We start from the raw sequence: 22,406 nt of genomic DNA, 5'->3' as shown, positions 1-22,406 counted from the left end.
ATAATAATGGCCGACGTTCAACATGTTTTCGCTATGATGATGAGTAAAAATCGGTTTTCTTTATAATCCGTCATAAAATATTGGTTAGCACCAGTGCCATTTATTCAAATGTAAGTTTGTCTTTACGCGTTTTCCATACAGTATTAAAAGTATTTATGATGACTGCAGTTTTCTTGGTGTCACCTAAATTTGTTGACTCACAGTCACAACATGCCGACTGCAGAATGTGTACAAATGTATGATGCCACACGTTTGGGCTTTAAATCACATCATTGGATATAATATAAAAACTTATCATGACTCCTCGACAATATTTCCAAACACTTGCAAATAATCCTCAAGGGTTATATGAAAAGAAAGATGGGAATCAGCATGTAAGCCCAGTTCAAACATAAATACACTCGATATAATTACAAATACAAAATTCATACCCATGATTCATACACAATGAGTTTCTGTCATGATTCGTTCTTGGGTATTTCACCCATATGAGTGGTACACTTTGCAAAAAAAACTCGCCACCATCCACAAGGTGCAGCAATAAGAGGACACCTGTCCAGATTCAAGGTTCCATACAGCAGGACAGACACACACAGAACAACATTCATTCCTTTTGGTATTCGTCTGTGGAATCAGCTTCCAGAGAGCATAGTCAATGGCCCCTCCCTTGATGTCTTCAAGACTGGGGCTGCTCTTTCCATATAGAGTTAGACTGTTGATAGAAATGTTTTTACCTGTTTTTAAACTGTTAATATTGACCCTCCCGCGCATGTGATGCACTTTATTGGAGGAAGAAGAAGCATTTTGTTTTCCTTAATACTTTGAATAGGTTTGGACCCTTTGCATCATTTTTCATGGAAGATTCATAATCCGCAAAATAAACCCCATACTAAGGAATAAGTTTCAATTTTACTTGATTTGATTTACATTATTCTGTGAAATCATTCACGGGCATGAAATTTCATGCAAATTCAAAATCTCTTGCTATTTCAAACTTTGAATCTACATCACCGAGTTTATGACACTTGCCCAGCACAGATACCCATGTCAATTATCACTTGATTGGTAAATTAATGGTCATAAATAAAGATGCTACCACATCAACTTCAAGAATATAAAATAGTGAAGACATTGAATGTCAATTAAGCATTTTTGCAAACTGAAAACACAGTCAGGGTGTGTGATTTTGAACAAAGAAATTATTAATTTATGTTCACTTGCTATCTGTGAATTATTAATGCACCTACGAACTAATCAAGTAAATATTTGATCAAAGAAACAAAGTCACATGCTGACTCTTAAACGCAGGAGGTTAATAACCAGCACATTTTACATGTTCCTGCTTAGAAGTTCATACAAAAACAACAAAAACCTTGAATGCAAGTAATTGTCTTTACTTAATTATATTGAAGTTAAATAGCATATCACATATTAATAGTGATATGAACTATGATTCAGGTACTAACACAGTGTACCATGACCATGTATATTTCATGTATACCCTTTAACATAGACAGGCCTTGTCCTTAACGTTAGCCTCACCCAACTACTCAATTTTTAAAAAAGGTTGTCGTTTCACTAATAGGGAAGTGAAGCTTATAATAAACCTCAAAACATATTGTAACAAAACACCACACAGTGATTTGTTCCCTTGCTTAAGATTGTTAAATGAAGTAACAACTGCATGAGTTTGTGTACAGTACTGTTAGGGTGTAAATCTCAGGATAGACCTTTGCAATATTAAAGCTTCCTGATTTATAATTTGTTGACATTCAGGACTGTCACCTTTAGTGTGGTAAATCTAACAAACGAAAGAGATCCATATAAGTGTAGTCTTAAACATGAGTGTCAAAATAAGCAAGTTGACTTAATTTCCTGCGTACAGGGTTGTAACTTTAAGTCAATCCATTCACCAACAAAAGAACATAATTTAACCCTTAATTTCGCCCCTTAGTACCTCCATGCTCAATTAATAATATATTATTTTTTAAATATATATTTTCAGACTTCAAAATGCCTCCAGCCACAATTACCATGATAGAGGCCGATGTTGTGAAGCTCATTTCGGAGTTTCTTCAGAACCGAGAACTGAACATATCCATGCTGGCCTTGGAGAGGGAGACAGGAGTGATCAATGGAAAATTCTCAGATGACATGCTTTTTTTGAGACAGCTAATTCTTGATGGACAGTGGGATGATGTTATTGACTTTATACAGCCTCTTGAAACAATTGGCGGTTTTGATGCTAAGAAGGTGAAGTATCTTGTGACGAAGCATAAATACCTTGAACTTCTTTGTATAAAGTCTGAGCCTAATGTGATGCAGAATTATGAATTCACTGTGGAGGAAGTTGTTAAAACTTTAAACAGCCTTGAAAACCTTTGTCCGACTAAGGAGGATTATAGTAATCTGTGTTTGTTACTCACCCTGCCTAAACTGTCGGACCACAGTGATTACCATGACTGGAATCCAAGCAATGCCAGAGTGGAGTGTTTTAGAAGTGCTTACATCCTTGTCGAAAAGTTCATGCCAATCGATAAAAATGACAGTAAAATGTCCATGTCACAAAATGATCGGCTTTTACAGCTGCTGTTAAAGGGACTGTTGTTTGAATCTTGTATAGAATTTTGTCAGCAACAAGCATCTAAGGAAGGGTCAGGGGAGATTGAAGTGAAGGACGCTTCCTTGTTAGTGGACAGTGGATTTAGCGATGCCGATCTAAGCCTGCTTTCTTGGCTACAAGGGGTTCCTGCTGATGTGTATGGGATTCCTTTTGAACAAAAATCGCTTAGTTTGGATATTCGTCCTTTAATGAAACCGTCATTAGAGGCTTCGTGGAGTGAGCAAATTCTTGTCACCCCAATCAAACCAAAGATGTTCCCTCACTCGGCAGTGCCCTCATCTAGGCCACGGTCAGCTGATATAATGTCAAGATCACTGAATCCTCAGTTTGATGGCTTAACTAGTGGTCTCTGGCATGGAAGGATGAACGCTTCATATTCTGGTAGACACCTTCTCTCTCAATCTGTGATCCCAGGAGTTATGACACAAAGTCTCAAATCTCGGAATCCAATGGAAATGTCAATGCATAAGCTGTTTGTAGAGGCTGAAAAACTTGACACAGTCACAGCTGTCAGAGAAAATCTCGAACAAAAACGTCCACAACCAGATAAAGTTCCTGTGCAACAACAGCCAGCACATGTACCTCAGAAACCCACACAGTTACAGAGTATTCAAGAGCTGAAAAGTCCGCCCTCAGATCCACAGCAGAGTGCCATACCACCTCGAATGTCTACAAGCTTCCACAACAAGACTCCACAGTCGTCCATAAGGCTACAGCAGTCTCAACCATTTGCTCCTCAAAGGTCACAGTCTCCTACACGGAGCGTCACCTTGGACAATAGGTAAGGAATAACTAGTCTAGGATATTAAATCACATGCTGATGCTGAAAACTAAACATGGCCCAATGCAGCATTTGAAATAGTTTACATCACTTGTTCAGCCTTCATTTTTTTAAATCAACAGAATTCTTACGTGGCCACCATGACTTGGTTTAAGAATTTGTAACAGTTAAAAATTAAACAAACCGTAACTAGTGCAAGATTTGTGGGCTGGTGCTAAGCCATCATAATGTTCACTGTACCCCTTTTCTGCAGGTCAAGTGATGATGGTAGGTCAGAGAGCCAGGGATCCATGAGAGACTCAAGCTCTGAGCTTTACAAGGAGTACCAGAAACAACGACAGCTGCTGGAGGTAAGGGCATACTGATCAACAGGTATGTAGATCAAATGCAAGATTTACTTCCTTGACAATGGGTTAATACATGGATGAGAGCTAGAGACCCTAGAACGACTTAAGCACCGAGCTGTACAAATACCAGAGACAGCTGATGGAGGTAAGGGCATACTGCATGGATGAGAGCTAGAGACCCTAGAACGACTTAAGCACCGAGCTGTACAAATACCAGAGACAGCTGATGGAGGTAAAGGCATACTGCATGGATGAGAGCTAGAGACCCTAGAACGACTTAAGCACCGAGCTGTACAAATACCAGAGACAGCTGATGGAGGTAAAGGCATACTGCATGGATGAGAGCTAGAGACCCTAGAACGACTTAAGCACCGAGCTGTACAAATACCAGAGACAGCTGATGGAGGTAAAGGCATACTGCATGGATGAGAGCTAGAGACCCTAGAACGACTTAAGCACCGAGCTGTACAAATACCAGAGACAGCTGATGGAGGTAAAGGCATACTGCATGGATGAGAGCTAGAGACCCTAGAACGACTTAAGCACCGAGCTGTACAAATACCAGAGACAGCTGATGGAGGTAAGGGCATACTGCATGGATGAGAGCTGGAGACCCAAGAGAGACTCAAGCTCCGAGCTGTACACATACTAGAGACAGCTGCTGGAGGTAAGTGCATACTGCATGGATGAGAGCTGGAGACACAAGAGAGACTCAAGCTCCGAGCTGTACACATACTAGAGACAGCTGCTGGAGGTAAGTGCATACTGCATGGATGAGAGCTGGAGACACAAGAGAGACTCAAGCTCCGAGCTGTACACATACTAGAGACAGCTGCTGGAGGTAAGGGCATACTGCATGGATGAGAGCTGGAGACCCAAGAGAGACTCAAGCTCCGAGCTGTACACATACTAGAGACAGCTGCTGGATGTAAGTGCATACTGCATGGATGAGAGCTGGAGACACAAGAGAGACTCAAGCTCTGAGCTGTACACATACTAGAGACAGCTGCTGGAGGTAAGTGCATACTGCATGGATGAGAGCTGGAGACACAAGAGAGACTCAAGCTCCGAGCTGTACACATACTAGAGACAGCTGCTGGAGGTAAGTGCAAACTGCATGGATGGGAGCTGGAGATCCACGAGAGACTCTAGCTATGAGCTGTACACATACTAGAGACAGCTGCTTGAGGTAAGGGCATAGCCCAAGGATGAGAGCCAGTGATCCATGAGAGAAGAGAGACTCCAGCTATGAGCTGTACACATACTAGAGACAGCTGCTGGAGGTTAGTGCATACTGCATGGATGAGAGCTGGAGACACAAGAGAGACTCAAGCTCTGCGCTGAACACATACTAGAGACAGCTGCTGGAGGTAAGGGCAACTGCATGTATGAGAGCTGGAGATCAGAGAGAGACTCCCAACGCCAAGCTGTACACATACTAGAGACAGCTGCTGGAGGTAAGGGCATAGCCCAAGGATGAGAGCCAGTGATCCATGAGAGAAGAGAGACTCCAGCTATGAGCTGTACACATACCAGAGACAGCTGCTGGAGGTAAGGGCATACTGCAAGGATGAGAGCCAGGGATCCACGAGAGACTCCAGCTATGAGCTGTTCACATACTAGAGACAGCTGCTGATGTAAGGGCATACTGCAAGGATGACAGCCAGGGATCCACAAGAGACTCCAGCTATGAGCTGTTCACATACTAGAGACAGCTGCTGATGTAAGGGCATACTGCAAGGATGACAGCCAGGGATCCACAAGAGATTCCAGCTCTGAGCTGTACAAAATATACCAGGGAGAGCTGCTGTAGGAAAGAGCATACTGCTTGGATGAGAGTCAGGTAGCCAGGAGACTCCAGCTCCAAGCTGTACACATACTAGAGACAGCTGCTGGAAGTAAGGGCATACTGCATAGATGAGTAGTGTTGGGAATCAGTTCCAGTTTGACTGTTGATAATCGTTTTCACTCAAGTAACCCATTATCGATAGTACAATGGTTTATGACAATACCTGAATTGTGGTTTTATCCTTGTACAATAACCTTAATGCTTAACTATGCTTATGTCATGTGTACTTTTAAAGTTATTTAATGTTGTTTTTGCTTTTGGCCATACTGTTAATGATAACAACTGAACACTTCCGAAAGCATAAACATACTCAAAGGAGAAAGTGGCGGAAATTAACTAAACGTAACTAATGAGAGGAAAAAAACAACAACAAATCGCCGGTTAAATCGATGATTGAATATGACCAAATACAATCGATTGTCACCAATTTCAGGCCAACCAATCATTTTTCGATTACCTTAAATTATATCATGTATAGGACGCTAGCATAGATAGGACGCAGGTAAAAAAAATCGTTGAGAAAACGGGTAAAACCCCTTAATATATAAGATAGGACGCAGCGGAAAAATGTCAAAATCGGAGCCGAAAAATTGAGGTTGGTAAAGTATTTATAACATATATTGAAGTAAAAAAACAAACAAACAAAAACTGTATAAAAGGCATATTTCGATAAGTGTCTTGTGTATTTTGATAATTATCGTCGTATTTCGGTAATTAAACGTACACAACAATGATATATGTCTTGACATTTTGAGAACATTTACGCATAATATAAGACTTATACAAATGCTGTAATAGTTGCCGTTGCATCTCCCGACATGCCTTCTGCAGCCAATTGTATAAACAATGGTAAATAATTACCTCGGTAAGTAAAACCACCGGTAAATTCCGTGGTAATATTACCATGGCGATAAATGCGTTGTATAAAAGAAATTACCAAGGCGGTAAATTTACCAGGGTAAATTTTACCAAAATGTCCCATAATGCAATAGAGTGACGTCATTTTCCCGCACAGCTGTCAGATTGGAGGTATCTTTTTTATAAAAAAATGAATGTCCACATTCCATTTTTATAAAAAAATATATCTAAAAGGCAGGTTAATGACAAAATTCATCAAATTGGCCCAACAAGTTACCTGGTAAATATTCAACAAAACAGTACAAAGTATTATAAGCTACTCCCGTGGCTGATAAATAAAACACATGTATGCAACACTGCAAGGGGTAGGTTTATTCTGAATTCAGGGGTGTTACTCTTTACTTCATACAAAACGGTCAACGAATACCGCAGAAAAATGCGAACATTATTGCAATGATTTGCAAGTCATAATGACACAATATATCTGAATAATTTAAAAACAGAAATTAACTGACAAGAAGTTACACTTGCTAACACAAAATTCAAAAAATATCTTTGAATGGCATCTTCCGTTTTTCTCACGCTGACACCTTTTTATAGTCAGTTTCAACTTGTCATAGAAATGATGCACTGAGTTTCATAGAATTGATTCTCATTAAAGTGATCAATAATTCATATCTTTAATCTAATATGTACCATTGTTTCAGTATTCCATGTATTTGTTAATTAAAGCTGGGGGTCCATTGTTATATTTTAAACTGAATTATTGCTGAAATTAAGAATATATGTAAGAAAACACCACTGATTCTTTTTTGTGTCAATACAGACACATATTATAAATGTACTTGATATTTTCTATATCTTCTATGTGAAATGTCATTTCTTGAAGAATTCCATTTATTAAATGCTGCATCCAACCACTTTGCAAATTCATAAGATTGTTAAACTACATGCGACATTTGTATAATATATCAGTTATGTTTATTATTAATGACCAAATGATCTTGAATCTTTTTCTTTGATCTTGTTTGTAGCATATATATATGTCGATTCTTATGTAGATACCAATAACCAGAATCAGCAATGTTAAACAGCATATAATTCACTAGCGGCTCCATGAAGTTCATGTTGTGATGTTTTCTTGACGGCACATTTGTCATATAACCTTGGTCTTCCACTGGTAGCAATCTAAAGATAAGTAAAATTAGTTTGTAATCATTAAAATTATATGTTGTCTGTGAAAATCAGCTTCATATCTTAAATGGCTGATTAATGAATATTGGATGCGGATATGGAAATATGCATATGAGGGGGTGGGGGGGGGGGGGGGGTGACGGCGTTCCGGAGAGGCCAATGTTTCTTTAAATTTGAAAGATAAGTTAACAAGAGCGTCGGTAAGAAATGATGGCTTTAACAATAAACAAACCAGTTATTAATATGTTGCTTTCACTCAAATGACAGTACTGATAATTTACAGAAGAAGAAAAAAACATCTTATTATTACCTCACTGCTTTTGGTGTCTTTAATCATGTTTCTGTTATATGTTCTAACATCACACTGGCTCTGCTGGCTTCCGCTGATGAAAAGCTTAAAATGATTATTCATATTCATTATCACAAAATTTTATGAAATAGTTGTGTACAATTGTATTGAACATAAATATGTTAATCACAGAACTGTACAGTATATGTAACAGTATAATTTATATACATTTTAACAAACTCAAAAAAATCATACTTCGGTATGTTGTCATACCACAGCTGTTGTTTTTATCAAATATACAGTTAACTTTTATATTATCAATGCACTCTATACAGTATTTCGTTTTGTGCCTCTATATAAAAGAAAACTGTAGAAATAGACTATAGACTGAGGGTATTCTTCATAGAAAATGACGTCATAGCTGTCATTTATTCAATGTTTACAGGCGGTTCAATTTGATTGTAAATATTTATTTGCAATATACTCAAAATATGTGCAAAGTGGGATACATTTCAACAAAGTAAGGTCGAGACCTGCAATCAAGTGTTGGTCTCGAACCATTGCATTGAAGATTTTGGAATTATTTAAACGCGAAACAAGGTAAATACATTCTTAAGCTTCCGATTTCTTGTGTCACTGTTTTTGTACATGAACTGTTTTCGTTGGAATATTTTTAATGCAGTAATTTGTTCACACGGTGATTATTGGCGATTTCTTACCTCTGTATTCCTGTCTTCTATTGATATGGATGTAATGGAACAGTTTTCTATTCACGAAGTTTCAATTTGTCTTTAAAATCGACAAAATGAGTTGTGAATCGAGCGTTTGTTTATGTCTGGTCGGCCATCTTGAATCTGGTAACTGAGACGGTAAATCAATTTACCCACCTCTAGGAGGAGGGTAAATATTACCACGGTAAATAGCTTGGTAAAATCTTAATTTTGTTTTATACAATTGCTTACCGCCAATTTACCAGAAAAATTACCGCCGGTAAAATATTACCCTGGGTAAATCTGTTTATACAATTGGCTGCTGAATGACAGTCAACCGTTGCAAAATCGATAATCAGAACATCACTAAGATGAGAGCAATGGATCCACGAGAGATTACAGCTCCGAGCTGTACAAAGGTTCTCCTTCATGTATAAAAAACAACTTCAAATGTTGCTTTCTTTTCCACCAGGCTAAGCTTGCGGAGCAGGAACGTCAGCGGGAGAAGTATGCACGAGAGCTTGAGGATCTAGAAAGGAAGAGTCTCCCAGATACCAAACTTCGGGAATCTGATAACAGGATGCTAGATAACAGGTAAATATTAGATGTATTGTAGTTGTCATGGCTTCTTATGTGATAGTCTCATTCTTCATAACTTGACAATGTGTTGAGGGAAACTTTTAAAGTGGTAAAGATGTTGCCAAATGTTGTCCTAAATTCTACCCCTATTACAATATATATATATACATCTTGCATATTTTGTTTGGATCTGCATATACAAGTATGTTAAACAATTTAGAAATGAGAATGTTATTTAGAGCAGTAAGAGATCTTCCAATAAGGCCAATTTTACCGTATGTTACGGGTAATTTAATTTTTTGTTGTACGGTATTATTTATTTTAAATGTTTCTTGAATGGCATAGCTGAATTTCATAGTTGCATCTGAGCACTTTTAAAAAATATTCTTTACCGTACGATTATTAAAGATGTAAATAAAAAAAAATCGATATGGTTTTCGAATGGATTGTTTTATTATATGTGTTCCGATGGTTTACAGAGAATTCTAGAGATTGAATGGTGAAATATAAATGATATTTCACTGTTGCTCTTACATTCAAGCTTAAACAGGACTGGGACATAATTTCTGAAATATAATTACATTCACATACAATTTGGCACGCAAAATCCGTTCAGTTCCTTGGATTTTTTTCACTGAGTTAGCACCAAAAGGTATATTTCACAAGTTGCATTCAGCTTATGGTGTTCTCAAGGTGAAATAATATGTTTTAAAATGTGTTTTTGGTTTCTCTTTGAACACATACTTTAACCCCATTGACAACTGTCGTACAAATAGTGCTCTGTAAACTTTGACGTCCATGAGCAATATTTAAATTCATTGGTACATGTATATATTTTGACAAATATTTAGATTTTTCAATTCAGTTACCTTGCATTATAAAGAAAAAGCATTGATTGAAATAAGAACTAGTCTGCAAGCCAGAATAAAGCAACATTTGGCTTATAAAAGATATTGGTTGTATGCATTCTTGCTTGTGGGTTGTAACCTTTTTATACAAATACAAACTGTGTTAGTATTCTGGCTTGTTCTGGAAAACACTTTAATTTTGATGATTGTCAAAGAAGAAAACATTATTTAATTGGTTGTAAAAGAAGAAAACATTTTGTTTGTCTATTTTGTACAGACTTCAAGAGGCAGACAACCGTACAGTAGAGTCAAGCTTTCCGGCCTCGATACAGGGGGACGTTCTCAGAAAACCTGAAAACAAAAACCTCCAGAAGGTCATGCAGGGTAGGCTCACTTTGTTCTTGTTGGTATATGATTATATTTTGCATGTTTGGTGATATTTAGATATTTTTAAAAGTATTACATCTATGTATTTATAGATGTACATGATTTGTACTCTTGATTCATTAGTTTTTTGAGAATGTTTATTTTAACTAGGAAAAGGGCAAGGTACATAACTTTTTTCCATCTTAATTGTTCATGTTTTGGTTATTGTAAGCACTCTGTTCAATTGATCTTTAAATATATGTTCAGTATTAATGTGAATAGTAAAAAATATGTTTTCGTTAGAATACCAATTTTAATATGTCCTATAGTTTCCTTACTATAATTATTATGAATATATGCCACTATTGAGTATAGTTATGTCTTCCTTTAATGTTTCTAATGTTATGTTATATTGTGTCTCTTCTTTCAAAGTTGTTCTATGATGTCGCTGAAACTTCAGCATTTTATCCATATTTCATTTACTCTATTCACTCTATATTGTTTTGTCTTCATTATGTATGTTGTAAACTTTCACAACTCTCTACACTTACATATAGTTACGAGCACACCAAACCAACGAAGACAACCCATGAATGATCCAGATTTTACTCCGATAGAAACTCCTTTTCATGCAAATTTGGGACAAACACCAAGTTTTCTCAATGATTGTGAAAACAGCTCAGACTTAGGGGAACAACCCCCACCAGTATTGAGACTTAGTGATGACTCCTCTCTCAATGTAGCAGATTTCTCACCCAGTGGAAGTCCAGCAGGTCCCAGTGCTGTGACAGAGCTCCTATCAAGTGAAAGGAAGGCCAGATCACTCTCACCACCTGTATGTGAAAGATTATCTCCTTTTGATAATGAGTGCACACCCCCCATCCCTGAACGTGTTGACATGAAAAACAAGGTCTCAGGCAATGGAATAGGTATTGTACAGATGGTTTCTAACTTATTAATACTAATACCACTTCAATTAGCCAGCAGTGTTCTACTTACATAACCTTTCTTCTTCCACCTTACACATCAATTAAAGGTATAAAACATGGAATTTTCCAGCTTTGCTCATTTATTTAAAATATTTAAACACTACCTTTGCTAAGTTATCTTTTTATGAGTTAGATTTCTGTCTGATTAGACCTGAAGGTATTATATTTAAATCTTCTTTAAAAAGACTTACGGAATGGTTGATGAAATTAGGTAGACATGGAATTAAGTAGCAAATGTGTAACTCACTATCTTAAAAGCAAAATCAGACAAGGCAACAAAGAAACTACCAGTAACAAACAACAGGAAACAAGGAACAAAGGCCCCCGCTGCAGCAGGCCAGACTGGTTTACGAAGATCACAGTCCACTAAAACTCCAACTGTGAATAGAAAACCAGTCACAGATGGCAGCAAGACTCTTCCTAGACCAAGCACTGGAAAACAACCAGCTGCAAGGCGTGGTTCCCAGGAAGTCCGAAGCCAGACACTGCCCAGGCCTAGTACCAAGGCAGCTGCCAGCCGCCCTAGCAACATCAACCTGCGGGCAGCACCTGGGATCAGAAAAACACGGGCACAGGGGGCCACAGGTGATGTTGAATGGCTTGTTGCAACGAGTTAAAGGGAATGCATCCATGTTTGTGAAAAAAGCCTGTTTGCAATAATGCGTGGAATGTTAAAGAATGATGATATAAGAGCAGCAACATGCATGGAATAGATCAACTAATATACATTAAATGGAATAGATAAAAAACAAATAGACATCAAATGGAAAAGATCAACTAATAGACATTAAATGGAATATTTCAACTATTAGACATTACATTGAATATATCAACTAATAGACATGACATTGAATAGACTAACTTATAATTATGACATGGAGTTTATTAATTAATATTTACACCTCAACTTCCGTTCCTTAAATGAACTGCCTTTCGGCAATTGCGTTCATCTTCGGATATGTTCGGATCGTATTTCATTGCATAACAATATACATGAAAGCTATTGATCTTGTTATTGGTTGTATTGTGTCTGCAGGTCCCGTAAAATATAGATCAACATTTTTAAAAGTGTAAGTTTATTATATTTTAAATATATTCGTACCAGAATTGTTTTAATTTTACGTTTTAAAGTGATTTCAAGTGGTTGATCTTTTCCCGCGTTATTGTGACGTCATTTGAAAAAAATGTTTCCAGTTATAGTCGGGTCGTTCTATTTACAGAATGGGTAAGAACGGATTACTGAAAGGTTTTCTTAAATGAAATGAAGTATTTTTTTAACAACTCTTGAATGAAATAATGAACTATTGGTGTAAATATAAGCAATGAATTGCGGGGTTGATGTCATTATCGGGGATATGAACGCAATTGGGTTGGTCAAAGTACGCGTGGAGTCCTTCGGACTCCACACACATTGACCAACCCAACTGCGTTCATACCCCGATAATGACATCAACCCCGCAATTCATTCCTTAAATAGACATGACATTGAATAGACCAACTAATACACATGCCATTGAATAGTTAAAGTAATAAACAGATCATGGAATAATCCACTAAAAGCTATGACAAGGAAAAGATCAACTATTAAAATAACATTGAATAGATCAGCTTATAAACATGACATTGAATAGATCAACTTATAGACATGACATTGAATAGATCAACTTATAGACATGAGATTGAATAGATCAACTATAGACATGAGATTGAAATGATCAACTTATAGACATGACATTGAATAGATCAACTTATAGACATGACATTGAATATATCAACTTATAGACATGACATTGAATAGATCAACTTATAGACATGACATTGAATAGATCAACTTATAGACATGACATTGAATAGATCAACTTATAGACATGACATTGAATAGATCAACTTAAAGACATGACATTGAATAGATCAACTATAGACATGACATTGAATAGATCAACTTATAGACATGACATTGAATAGATCAACTTATAGACATGAGATTGAATAGATCAACTTATAGACATGGCATTGAATAGATCAACTTATAGACATGACATTGAATAGATCAACTTATAAACATGACATTGAATAGATCAACTTAAAGACATGACATTGAATAGATCAACTTAAAGACATGACATTGAATAGATCAACTATAGACATGACATTGAATAGATCAACTTATAGACATGAGATTGAATAGATCAACTTATAGACATGACATTGAATAGATCAACTTATAGACATGACATTGAATAGATCAACTATAGACATGACATTGAATAGATCAACTTAAAGACATGACATTGAATAGATCAACTTATCGACATGACATTGAATAGATCAACTTATAGACATGACATTGAATAGATCAACTTATAGACATGACATTGAATAGATCAACTGGAGACATGACATTATTAAATATATCAACTTATAGACATGACATTGAAAAGATCGACTTATAGACATGACATGGAACACTATGAGCATTTATTACTGTTTGTTGCATCGCACTTTGGATTAAAATAAATGAACCCATACATGGAGCTTGGAAAGTTTGAGACAAATATCAGCATTAACATACATGGAATGGATGTTTTCAATGGACTGGATTGGGAATGAAAATTGAACATTAAAAGTTAACATGCATGGAATGGATAAACTAATGGACATGACACAGAGTTGAAAAAGGCATGTCAGAGTACTGTTTGTGCATGCAGAGTGAGAAATGATTGATTGGTAAAAGTACAGTGATGATCGCATAAAAGAACTGTTTCGACCAATTACTAGATTCCCTTGAATGTTGAAATTTAAATTATCCTCCAGTTTGAAAACCTGAGCATTTGAATGAAGGATTAAATGTATTAAAAAGTATTGCAGTTCAGAACACTTGGTCAGTTCAGATTAATTAAGTCCAATGGACAATTATTATTCGTGCATCGACAAAATGTTTTCATAAATAGCTGAACCACAACTCTAAATTATTCAATGTTTCTATTGGCATTCATTATTTATATTAGTTTCTCTGCAATAATCTTACTACATCGATAAATATAACAACTCCAAGAAGATAGAAGGTTGTATTTCAAAGATGTTGCATTCGTCAGAATATGAACGCTATTGAAAGCATATGAATTCCTCTTAAGGAAGTGCAAAAGGAGTGTAAATATTGGTATCTGAAGTGCTGCAGAATATGGTCAACTAGCACTGGTTCCTGATACATGAACAACATATATTGATTGACAATAACATAGTATTATGTTTAATGCATCGGCATCTCCAAGAATGAGCAAGATTTTATTCTTCTTTTGGTATTGCTGTACCAATTAACTAAGCTTCAGGTATCTTGGAATGATGTGCATTATATAGCTCACACATTAACCTTGCAACTTTTCAGGGCATTTCTTGTGATGGGAAGAGCTATAAATGATTGAAAAGCTTAGTTACTAACAACATAACAAAAAAACACCCTTATAACTAAAATATATCAAACAAGTGTTGCTCATTTTCAAGTTTGTTGTTGATTTTTTGCTGTTGTGTTTGTTGTTGTTTTCTTACTTTTCTGTGCATGATGTGTTTGTAGACTGGTGTTCTTCCTAGCGAAACTAACAAAAATACATGTGTGTTTCACCATTTTAAAGTATGTTTTTAGAAAGACAAAAAGGTGTTACTTAACATGATTTCATTAAGTACTCTTTTGAAGTAAGGCAAGACATTTTTATTTTTTTATTTCAATTTCACTGTCTCTCAAAATGGGGTTGGAAGGTTAGGGTTAATGTGTAACTGAACATTCTCACTTATTGACATTTTGTCTGCATCAACATTTACTAGAGAACTATATAATTACAATTCTTTTATGCATCTTTCTGTTGCAGTAACCTACGGAAAAGATATAACAAAAAACAACTAAAGAATACTAAGATTTATTTTGGTCTGGTGCCAATAAAAAATTATGGTCAGGTGCAAAGAAATAGGGTTGGACGAAAACCAGAAAGAACCTAACAAATGGTTTATTAATTATCAGAATTCATGCAATACATGTATCAAGGTGTAAGCAAAACTGTGCAAAAATGTTACCTTAATGCCATGCTCATTACTTGTTTGGATAGAGTACATATGGGTTTAAATGGATGAATGTTTATATCAACACAATTCAATGAAGCAAATACCTGCTACATATGTACATGAAAGATGAAATTTAGTACTTTCCATAACTATTATATTGTGGTTATTACAGAGAGCCCCAGTCGAGTCCAGCCCCGGGCCCCACCCAAGCAGGAGAAGAGTCTACATATGTCCGACCTGGACTCACCTCTTCACACCAGGAAAAAGGTGGGTTTAAAGATCAATATTGAATTATCTGTGCTTTAATACTTTATATAGTGTTGTTTTTTTCTCAAAAGTCTGAAAAAAACAAGGTGTCATTTCATCCAAGGTATTGTAGACGCAAAAACATTAAACACTGGCCTGAACGCAAAAAAATGTTCAAGATATACAACTGAAATTGAACATGTACAATTCACAATTGTACAGAAAGGCCCATAACTCCTTCTTTAATAATTGTTAAATTTTACCTCTTTTTGACTAAAAAAACAACAGAATGCATTGGCGTTCGCTCAGCAGCACTCTTGTTTAAAAACAGGTATAGCATTAGGGGTTGAATCACACTTAAAATTGGTGTAGATTAAATAATTTTCCATTAAGATATTTTCAACTTTCTAGGAAAGCATGGAAGACAGCATTTAAAGGTTATAAATCCATAGGAGAAAGTCAAAACTGCTATATGTAAATTACAATACATTTCAGCCAGCACAGTCCAACAAGTCTCGGTTCATCCCCGTGACAACGCTGGAAGACATGCAGGCAATACGAACCATTGCGTTCCATCCCAGTGGGGACCTATACCTAGTTGGGTCCAACACAAAAACTCTCCGTATCTGCCAGTTTCCCGACCTCTCAAACTTGCAGTACGGCTCGATTTTGTTTTTTTAAGAATATATGCACGTATTTCATCAGTAGTCAACTTTAATGAAATTTATTTAATGCAAGCTACATTCTCAATGCTTATGTAATGATTTTGTAAATGCATCTTTTTGAATTCTTCAATTCTCTTATAGGATTTTACATTTTGCTCTTTTAATAACATGTACTTAGATACTTAAAATTCAAAACAGCGAAATGCTATTTCATGGAATAGCCAAACATTTATTTGTCCTATTTTATTGTTTTTCTGTCCAATTTCATGAATTTAAAAACCATATAATCAACATAACAACAAACATGTACTTATCATCTCTTGATTCAAGCTTTTGCAACATTCTCTGTAGTTGCAGGCCAGATCACATGATTCTTATCACACTAAATATTCTGCTGTAATTGCAGACCGGATCACATGACCTACCCTACCCGGGTTCTACACCAGAAACACAAGCACCACAGAGGCAGTATCTACTGCTCTGCCTGGAGCCCAATGGGGGACCTCATCGCAACAGGCTCTAACGACAAGGCCATCAAGATCAACAGATTCGACATTGACACTTGCACTGTTGATGGTAGGGAATCATTTATGTCATTACTAAGTGTAAATTGTCACTTATTTCTGGTGTTTTATAACTTAACCTGATTTTTGAGGCGCCTGAAAGGGCACATAGATGTTGCTTCTGGAGTAGGTAGCTGTGTCAGTGTCAGCAACACCTTGTGCAGAAAATAACTTAAGAATTTATTATCCAATTATGATGAAACTTGGTGACAGGGTTTGTTAGCATAACGTCTTAGTTAAGTTTGATCATGTGTTGAATAACCCAACTCACTCAAGAGTTGTGCCCCTTTTACATTAAAAAGTAGTTTATATCTTGTGTAAACATGAACTAAGATTTCAAACTGACCTTCACTTAGATTTCAGATTGAATTTCAGTTAGATTTCAAATTGAACTTCACTTAGATTTCAGATTTGATTTTCACTTAGAATTTCAACATATTTAAAGCAATCACATCACCATTAAACATAAAATGTGTTTTTTAGAGGATGACATGGAGTTGACGTTCCATGATGGGACAGTTCGGGACCTTGTGTTTATGCAGGACATCAGTAACAGGGCCTCCCTACTCATCAGTGGTGGGTCGGGGGACAGCAAAATCTATGTCACAGACTGTGAGACCGCCATGCCGGTCAGGGCCATGGCCGGACATTCAGGTAGGGTTAGAGGTTAGGTGACGGGTGTTTTGTTTCTGGATAATGGAGGGGATGGTGAAAATTAACCTTAAGGAGTCATTATTGTAACATGTTTGATGATAATATGCAAATATGGACATATTAAATACGCCAAATATATGTTTTATTTACTTAGCTTATGAGACCATTTCCTCTCAACTCCGTTTCTCTTATTGGTAAGTTTAGATAACACTTGATCTCAAAGGTTCATTATTAATGTAAATTTGCACGAAAATGTTTTTAATACACTCGGGCCAGATATGGATTGTTCATTCATTCAAGGTGTGGTGTATTCCTTGCACACGTGGGGTCGGTGCATGTTTGTAAGTGGTGGCCAGGATAAGACAGCCAGGTTCTGGGATTTGAGGGCCTCCACCCCCATCACAGTTGTTCCCAGTCATACAGGTAAGTTCATGATGATTGTAATGATATGTTGAGATTGTGACAAAAGCAAGGTAATCCTTTGATGTCCTCCACATCTTCATGCATCACAGTCATATTTAGTTCTGCAGAGCAGAGCCTGTATGTATTTGTTAAATAAGATTTACATCATTTTAGGTGTAATACTGGTATTTGATAAAAGGTGTTGTTATACTGTGCAAATTATAAAACTTGCAAAAATTGATATTCCTAGGCTTCATTTGAGGGCCCCTCCACCGATCATAATTCTAAATAAAAAATTTAAGGCTTGACATTTTTGCTTGTATAACTGATAGAGACCTTTTTTAATTGTGGCACAGATTTTGTGTGAAAAGAAACCATAGTTTTTTGCCATACTAACAGAAATGAAGAAACATTCAGTGACAGTAATTATTTGTATTACCCTATTTCAGGCAGTCCATTTGCCTCTGTATGTGTCGACCCATCTGAGCGACTCCTGTGTTCTGGCCATGAAGATGGCTCTGTGATGATGTATGACATCCGTAACTCGCGCGGGATCCAGAGTTTCCGACCTCACACTGACGAGTGTCGTTCAGCACGGTTCTCCATGAATGCTCTTTATCTTCTCTCCAGCTCCTATGATAAAACGATTGTGCTGACAGATCTGCATGGTTAGTATTTATGGTTTCATTCTTTCTCTTAAAAAATCACCTGTTAAGGTTCTCTTTTTGTACACCTGTTTTAAAAAACACTGGACATATTACAGATTTACCTGAGGTGGATGGTTTGGCTGGTGGCATTCAAATATGTTGTCCATTCAAATTATCGGAACCTTTGTCCAATCATCACTGAATTGGTCAGAATGTGTATTGGCATAACATCTTGGACAAAATTGATAACTTGCCATATTGCTTGGGTCACCCGAGAGTTAACACCCAATGATAGATATTTACTAAAACTGGTCTTGTTTGCTGAATAACTTTAGAAGCCATTGTCCATTCACCACCGACTTTGGTAAGAAAGTGTTTTGGCATATTGGCCATTATATCTTGGTTAAATATTCAGCCATATCGCTCTAGTCACTCAAGAGTTATCACTCTTCAATTATAGAAATTAATTAAAATTGATCTCAATATCTTAAGAAGCCTTTGTCCAATCAACACTAAATTTGGACAGAATGTGTAGGGGCAGAATATCTGTTATCACAACTTACGGGGTATGTTTGATAAACAGTCATGTCGAATCAGTCACTCCGAGTATGACTCTTGAAATTTACAGTGTCAACTTCCTAAATTTGGCTCAATGTACATGTACAACCACTTATCACCAATCTTGGTGTCCTAAGATTAAGATGGGCATATTTTGTGACAGTTGGCAGTCTTGTTATGTATACATTTCAGGTGACCTGTTAAAAACCGGTGTTCATGTTTATATTTCAGCCCTGTGTTCTTGTATACATTTCAGGTGACCTGTTAAAGCCACTACCAAGTGTTGCAGCAGCAGAACATCATGACAAAGTGATCCAATGTCGCTGGCATCCACAACATCTCTCATTCTTGTCAGCTAGTGCTGATAAAACAGTCACTGTTTGGGGATTACCTGTCGTTTAAAGTTGCTGACTTCCGGGATGTGTTTTCTCAATCAAACTGGGGATAAGACTGTCACCTGTGGTATTATACTGGTCTCCATGCCAGTTGTCTTCCCAATATTTCCAGTCACTTAGTTTCTTCATGTACTAAGGCATAGTACACAAGTAGAGACTGCGAGTGAAACAATGGTCAATTAACTAATTAAGCCCACAAGCCCTACACTGGTAAAATGTCTTCTGGGCTTGCTCAAATCTGAATTTTATATAGGAGGGCTTGTTAAAAAAATTGATGCTAAGCAGTAGTATAAGAACTCTGGTCAAATGCAGAGTACAGAATTTTACCGTCGATAGTTGCAATTATTCTCCACAGAATATGATTTAAATCATTGCCTGTGTATTATTGTAGGGATTGTATTAAGTTTTTGACATTTTTCCCAGTCCATTTTAGGCTGATTTCAGAAAGATCTTTAATTTATATTTTGAATGTGGAATCAGATTTTACCTGATTTTCTCTCAATATTTTCTCTGCATTATGGTATTATTGTCAAATTTGGTAGGCACCAATTTGGTGATCTTAGTGGTAGTCCCATATTATTTATTGAAACACTTTATTGTTGTTTCACATGTTATTAATTGCTTAACTGACTATCTTGGTAGAAATATACCATACTTGAATCAATAATTGTGTTTAATTTATTCAACTGCTGTTTATAAATACATAAATGTGTGCTATCAAGTTTTAGTTCATTGAAAATATCAACAAATACCATGACCGTAATGTTCAAGCTAGGCTGGTCAGTTGCCTTTCACAGGGTTTTGAAACATCATGTCCTCTCATACCACACATTTATTACATAGTGTACTTTCTAGTCAATAATTTTAGTGCTTACCATATCGTTCAAACTGTATACACATTGGCAAGCACAAGTGATTGTACATTTACTGTGGCTGATATAGTGACTAGCATCATCATGTTGTTGATATACAAAGGATTTGTAATGCATAGCTTTTAACAGTGGCCTACTTTTGTATATTGGGAACAAGTGCATTCTTAATCTAATCCTAATCTGTATTCTTGTTTTGTCATTGGGTCGTTATAAGACTTTATTCACAATTAATGATGTATGTTACCGTTTTGCTGCTGTATTAGTTTGAGCTTTGATCAGCGAATATCAATGTTCTTATATTTCACTGTTATGTGTCATACAATAATATTTAACTTGTCTGTTTTTCAATGAAAAATATTCAAGGTATCGTTAAAGCCTTGGTGTTGGCATGCAAAAACTTGAACCGTAGACATAACTCAAAATCAGTTCAAGATATTCACATAAACTTGATACACATATTTCACATGTGTAGCAAGGCCAATGACTCTGGCTTTATTAAGTGTTAATTTATGCCCCTTTTATAATGAAAACATAAATAGGCCTTGGCTGTCACCCACACACTCCTGCTTATACTGTTATAATGTTATATAAATATTTAACAATTTACTCGTATATCAGGATGCTTTGTAATTATGCTTTTATTTATTTAGCGTATTGTTTGTAGGTTTTATTTTACTTGGTGACAATGTTATATTAAATAATATCTGACAGTATTCTAAAAGCATGACTCATGAAAGATTTCTAAGAGTTCCTTCAGTTGCATTCTTATGTTTCAGAAATCCAATTGACAGTTTTACTTTACTAAACTCTTTAACTGAACAATTTGTGGTATTCTTTAAAGCACTAAACTATATATGTACTATTTTGACAATCATTCTACAAGGATGTAAAAGAACACCCTGTTTATGTTACATGAAACTATATATACACATATTACTGTTTCAAGTTTTACATCTGTATTTGTTGTGATACCTTTATTAAGTGTGATATTATGTTTGCCATAAGTTCATTATTTTGCTTGATTTGTACATGTAAGTATTGATCACACAGTAGGTGTTTTCTGTTATGCTCAATCACCCAGAAGATGTCTGTTTACATGTTAATGTTTTAAGACCTATTAAATTTTCACTAGCAGATATGTATATGACATTGTCAATTGTGATAGCCACCAGTATCCAGTTCCTTTACTTAAAATATTTTCACCCCAGAATACTTAAAAACATAGTTTGTTTTCCCTTTTGCTCATTTTTTCCATCCATTCCTCCAAAAGAGTTGTTTTTCTCCTTGTTCTATCATTGAGTTTTGAATATTATTTTTCCGTCCATTTGATAGGAATATCTCTCTATTATATATTATTATTTTTTACACACAAACTGTTTTATTTCTCAGTTCATGTTTCTGTTTCATGTCATGTGCTTGAGTCTTTATATAAATGAAGAAGATGGCATTGTGTTTTGATAGTCCTTGTTATTTTAAGACCTTTGACTCGGACTTTGTTTTGTTCTCCTGCTAATGTAGTTTATTTATATTACATTGCAAATGCAGTAAAAGATGATAATTTTTGGACTAAATTTTACCTTCACATTGTTTGTGTACTAATAGTTAGTGCTCTTTATGTATCATGTGTAATGCATTCCTGCTTAATAAAGTTTGCAAACTCAAATAACTTCCTCTTCTTAGCTCACGAAGTGCCCTTTTTCCGTCTGTTGCACATCATCTGTCGTCAATATTTTAAACAACTAAACCACTTTGACAATTTCAACCAAACTTCACAGGAATTTTCCTTGGGTGGTCCTCTTCCAGATTCCTTCAATAAAAGGTGTTCCATGTTGAACTCTGATTGCAATGGTATTAAATCAAAAGGGAAACGAAACTTTGAATATCTCAGTAACTGCTGGTCCAATTTCCAAAATTTCCT

At 36.1% G+C, this 22,406-nt stretch overlaps 1 protein-coding gene across 5 annotated transcripts; it reads left to right on the top strand.

Moving 5' to 3' along the window:
• The first annotated feature begins 4 nt into the window (after nucleotides 1–4).
• On the top strand, nucleotides 5–22,148 carry LOC128223956 (WD repeat-containing protein 47-like). 5 transcript variants are annotated; one of them, XM_052933482.1, is made up of 14 exons: nucleotides 5–110; nucleotides 2,006–3,404; nucleotides 3,658–3,754; nucleotides 9,124–9,245; nucleotides 10,356–10,462; nucleotides 11,191–11,373; nucleotides 11,692–12,018; nucleotides 15,659–15,753; nucleotides 16,228–16,388; nucleotides 16,804–16,973; nucleotides 17,444–17,614; nucleotides 17,915–18,037; nucleotides 18,466–18,684; nucleotides 19,478–22,148. In XM_052933482.1, exons 2-14 carry the CDS (start codon nucleotides 2,014–2,016, stop codon nucleotides 19,621–19,623), a joined length of 3,312 nt encoding a protein of 1,103 aa, XP_052789442.1. In that variant the 5' UTR covers nucleotides 5–110; nucleotides 2,006–2,013; the 3' UTR covers nucleotides 19,624–22,148. The 5 variants fall into 5 exon arrangements, with proteins under 5 accessions (XP_052789442.1, XP_052789441.1, XP_052789440.1 ...); XM_052933481.1 differs by having other exon boundaries at nucleotides 11,188–11,373; XM_052933480.1 differs by having other exon boundaries at nucleotides 11,002–11,373.
• The last annotated feature ends 258 nt before the right edge of the window (nucleotides 22,149–22,406 follow it).

This window comes from Mya arenaria, chromosome 17, assembly GCF_026914265.1.
Source record: "Mya arenaria isolate MELC-2E11 chromosome 17, ASM2691426v1".
Taxonomy (NCBI): Eukaryota; Metazoa; Mollusca; class Bivalvia; order Myida; family Myidae; genus Mya; species Mya arenaria.
This window is presented reverse-complemented; position numbering and strand designations above follow the sequence as displayed.

What these genes read in the sequence shown, in the direction of transcription:
- LOC128223956 (XM_052933480.1), top strand. Translation starts at nt 2,014, where the DNA reads ATGCCTCCAGCCACAATTACCATGATAGAGGCCGATGTTGTGAAGCTC. An exon ending in ACGGGCACAGGGGGCCACAG is followed by an intron (nt 12,019 to 15,658) that starts GTGATGTTGAAT and finishes TGGTTATTACAG; the next exon opens with AGAGCCCCAGTCGAGTCCAG. An exon ending in CTCTTCACACCAGGAAAAAG is followed by an intron (nt 15,754 to 16,227) that starts GTGGGTTTAAAG and finishes AATACATTTCAG; the next exon opens with CCAGCACAGTCCAACAAGTC.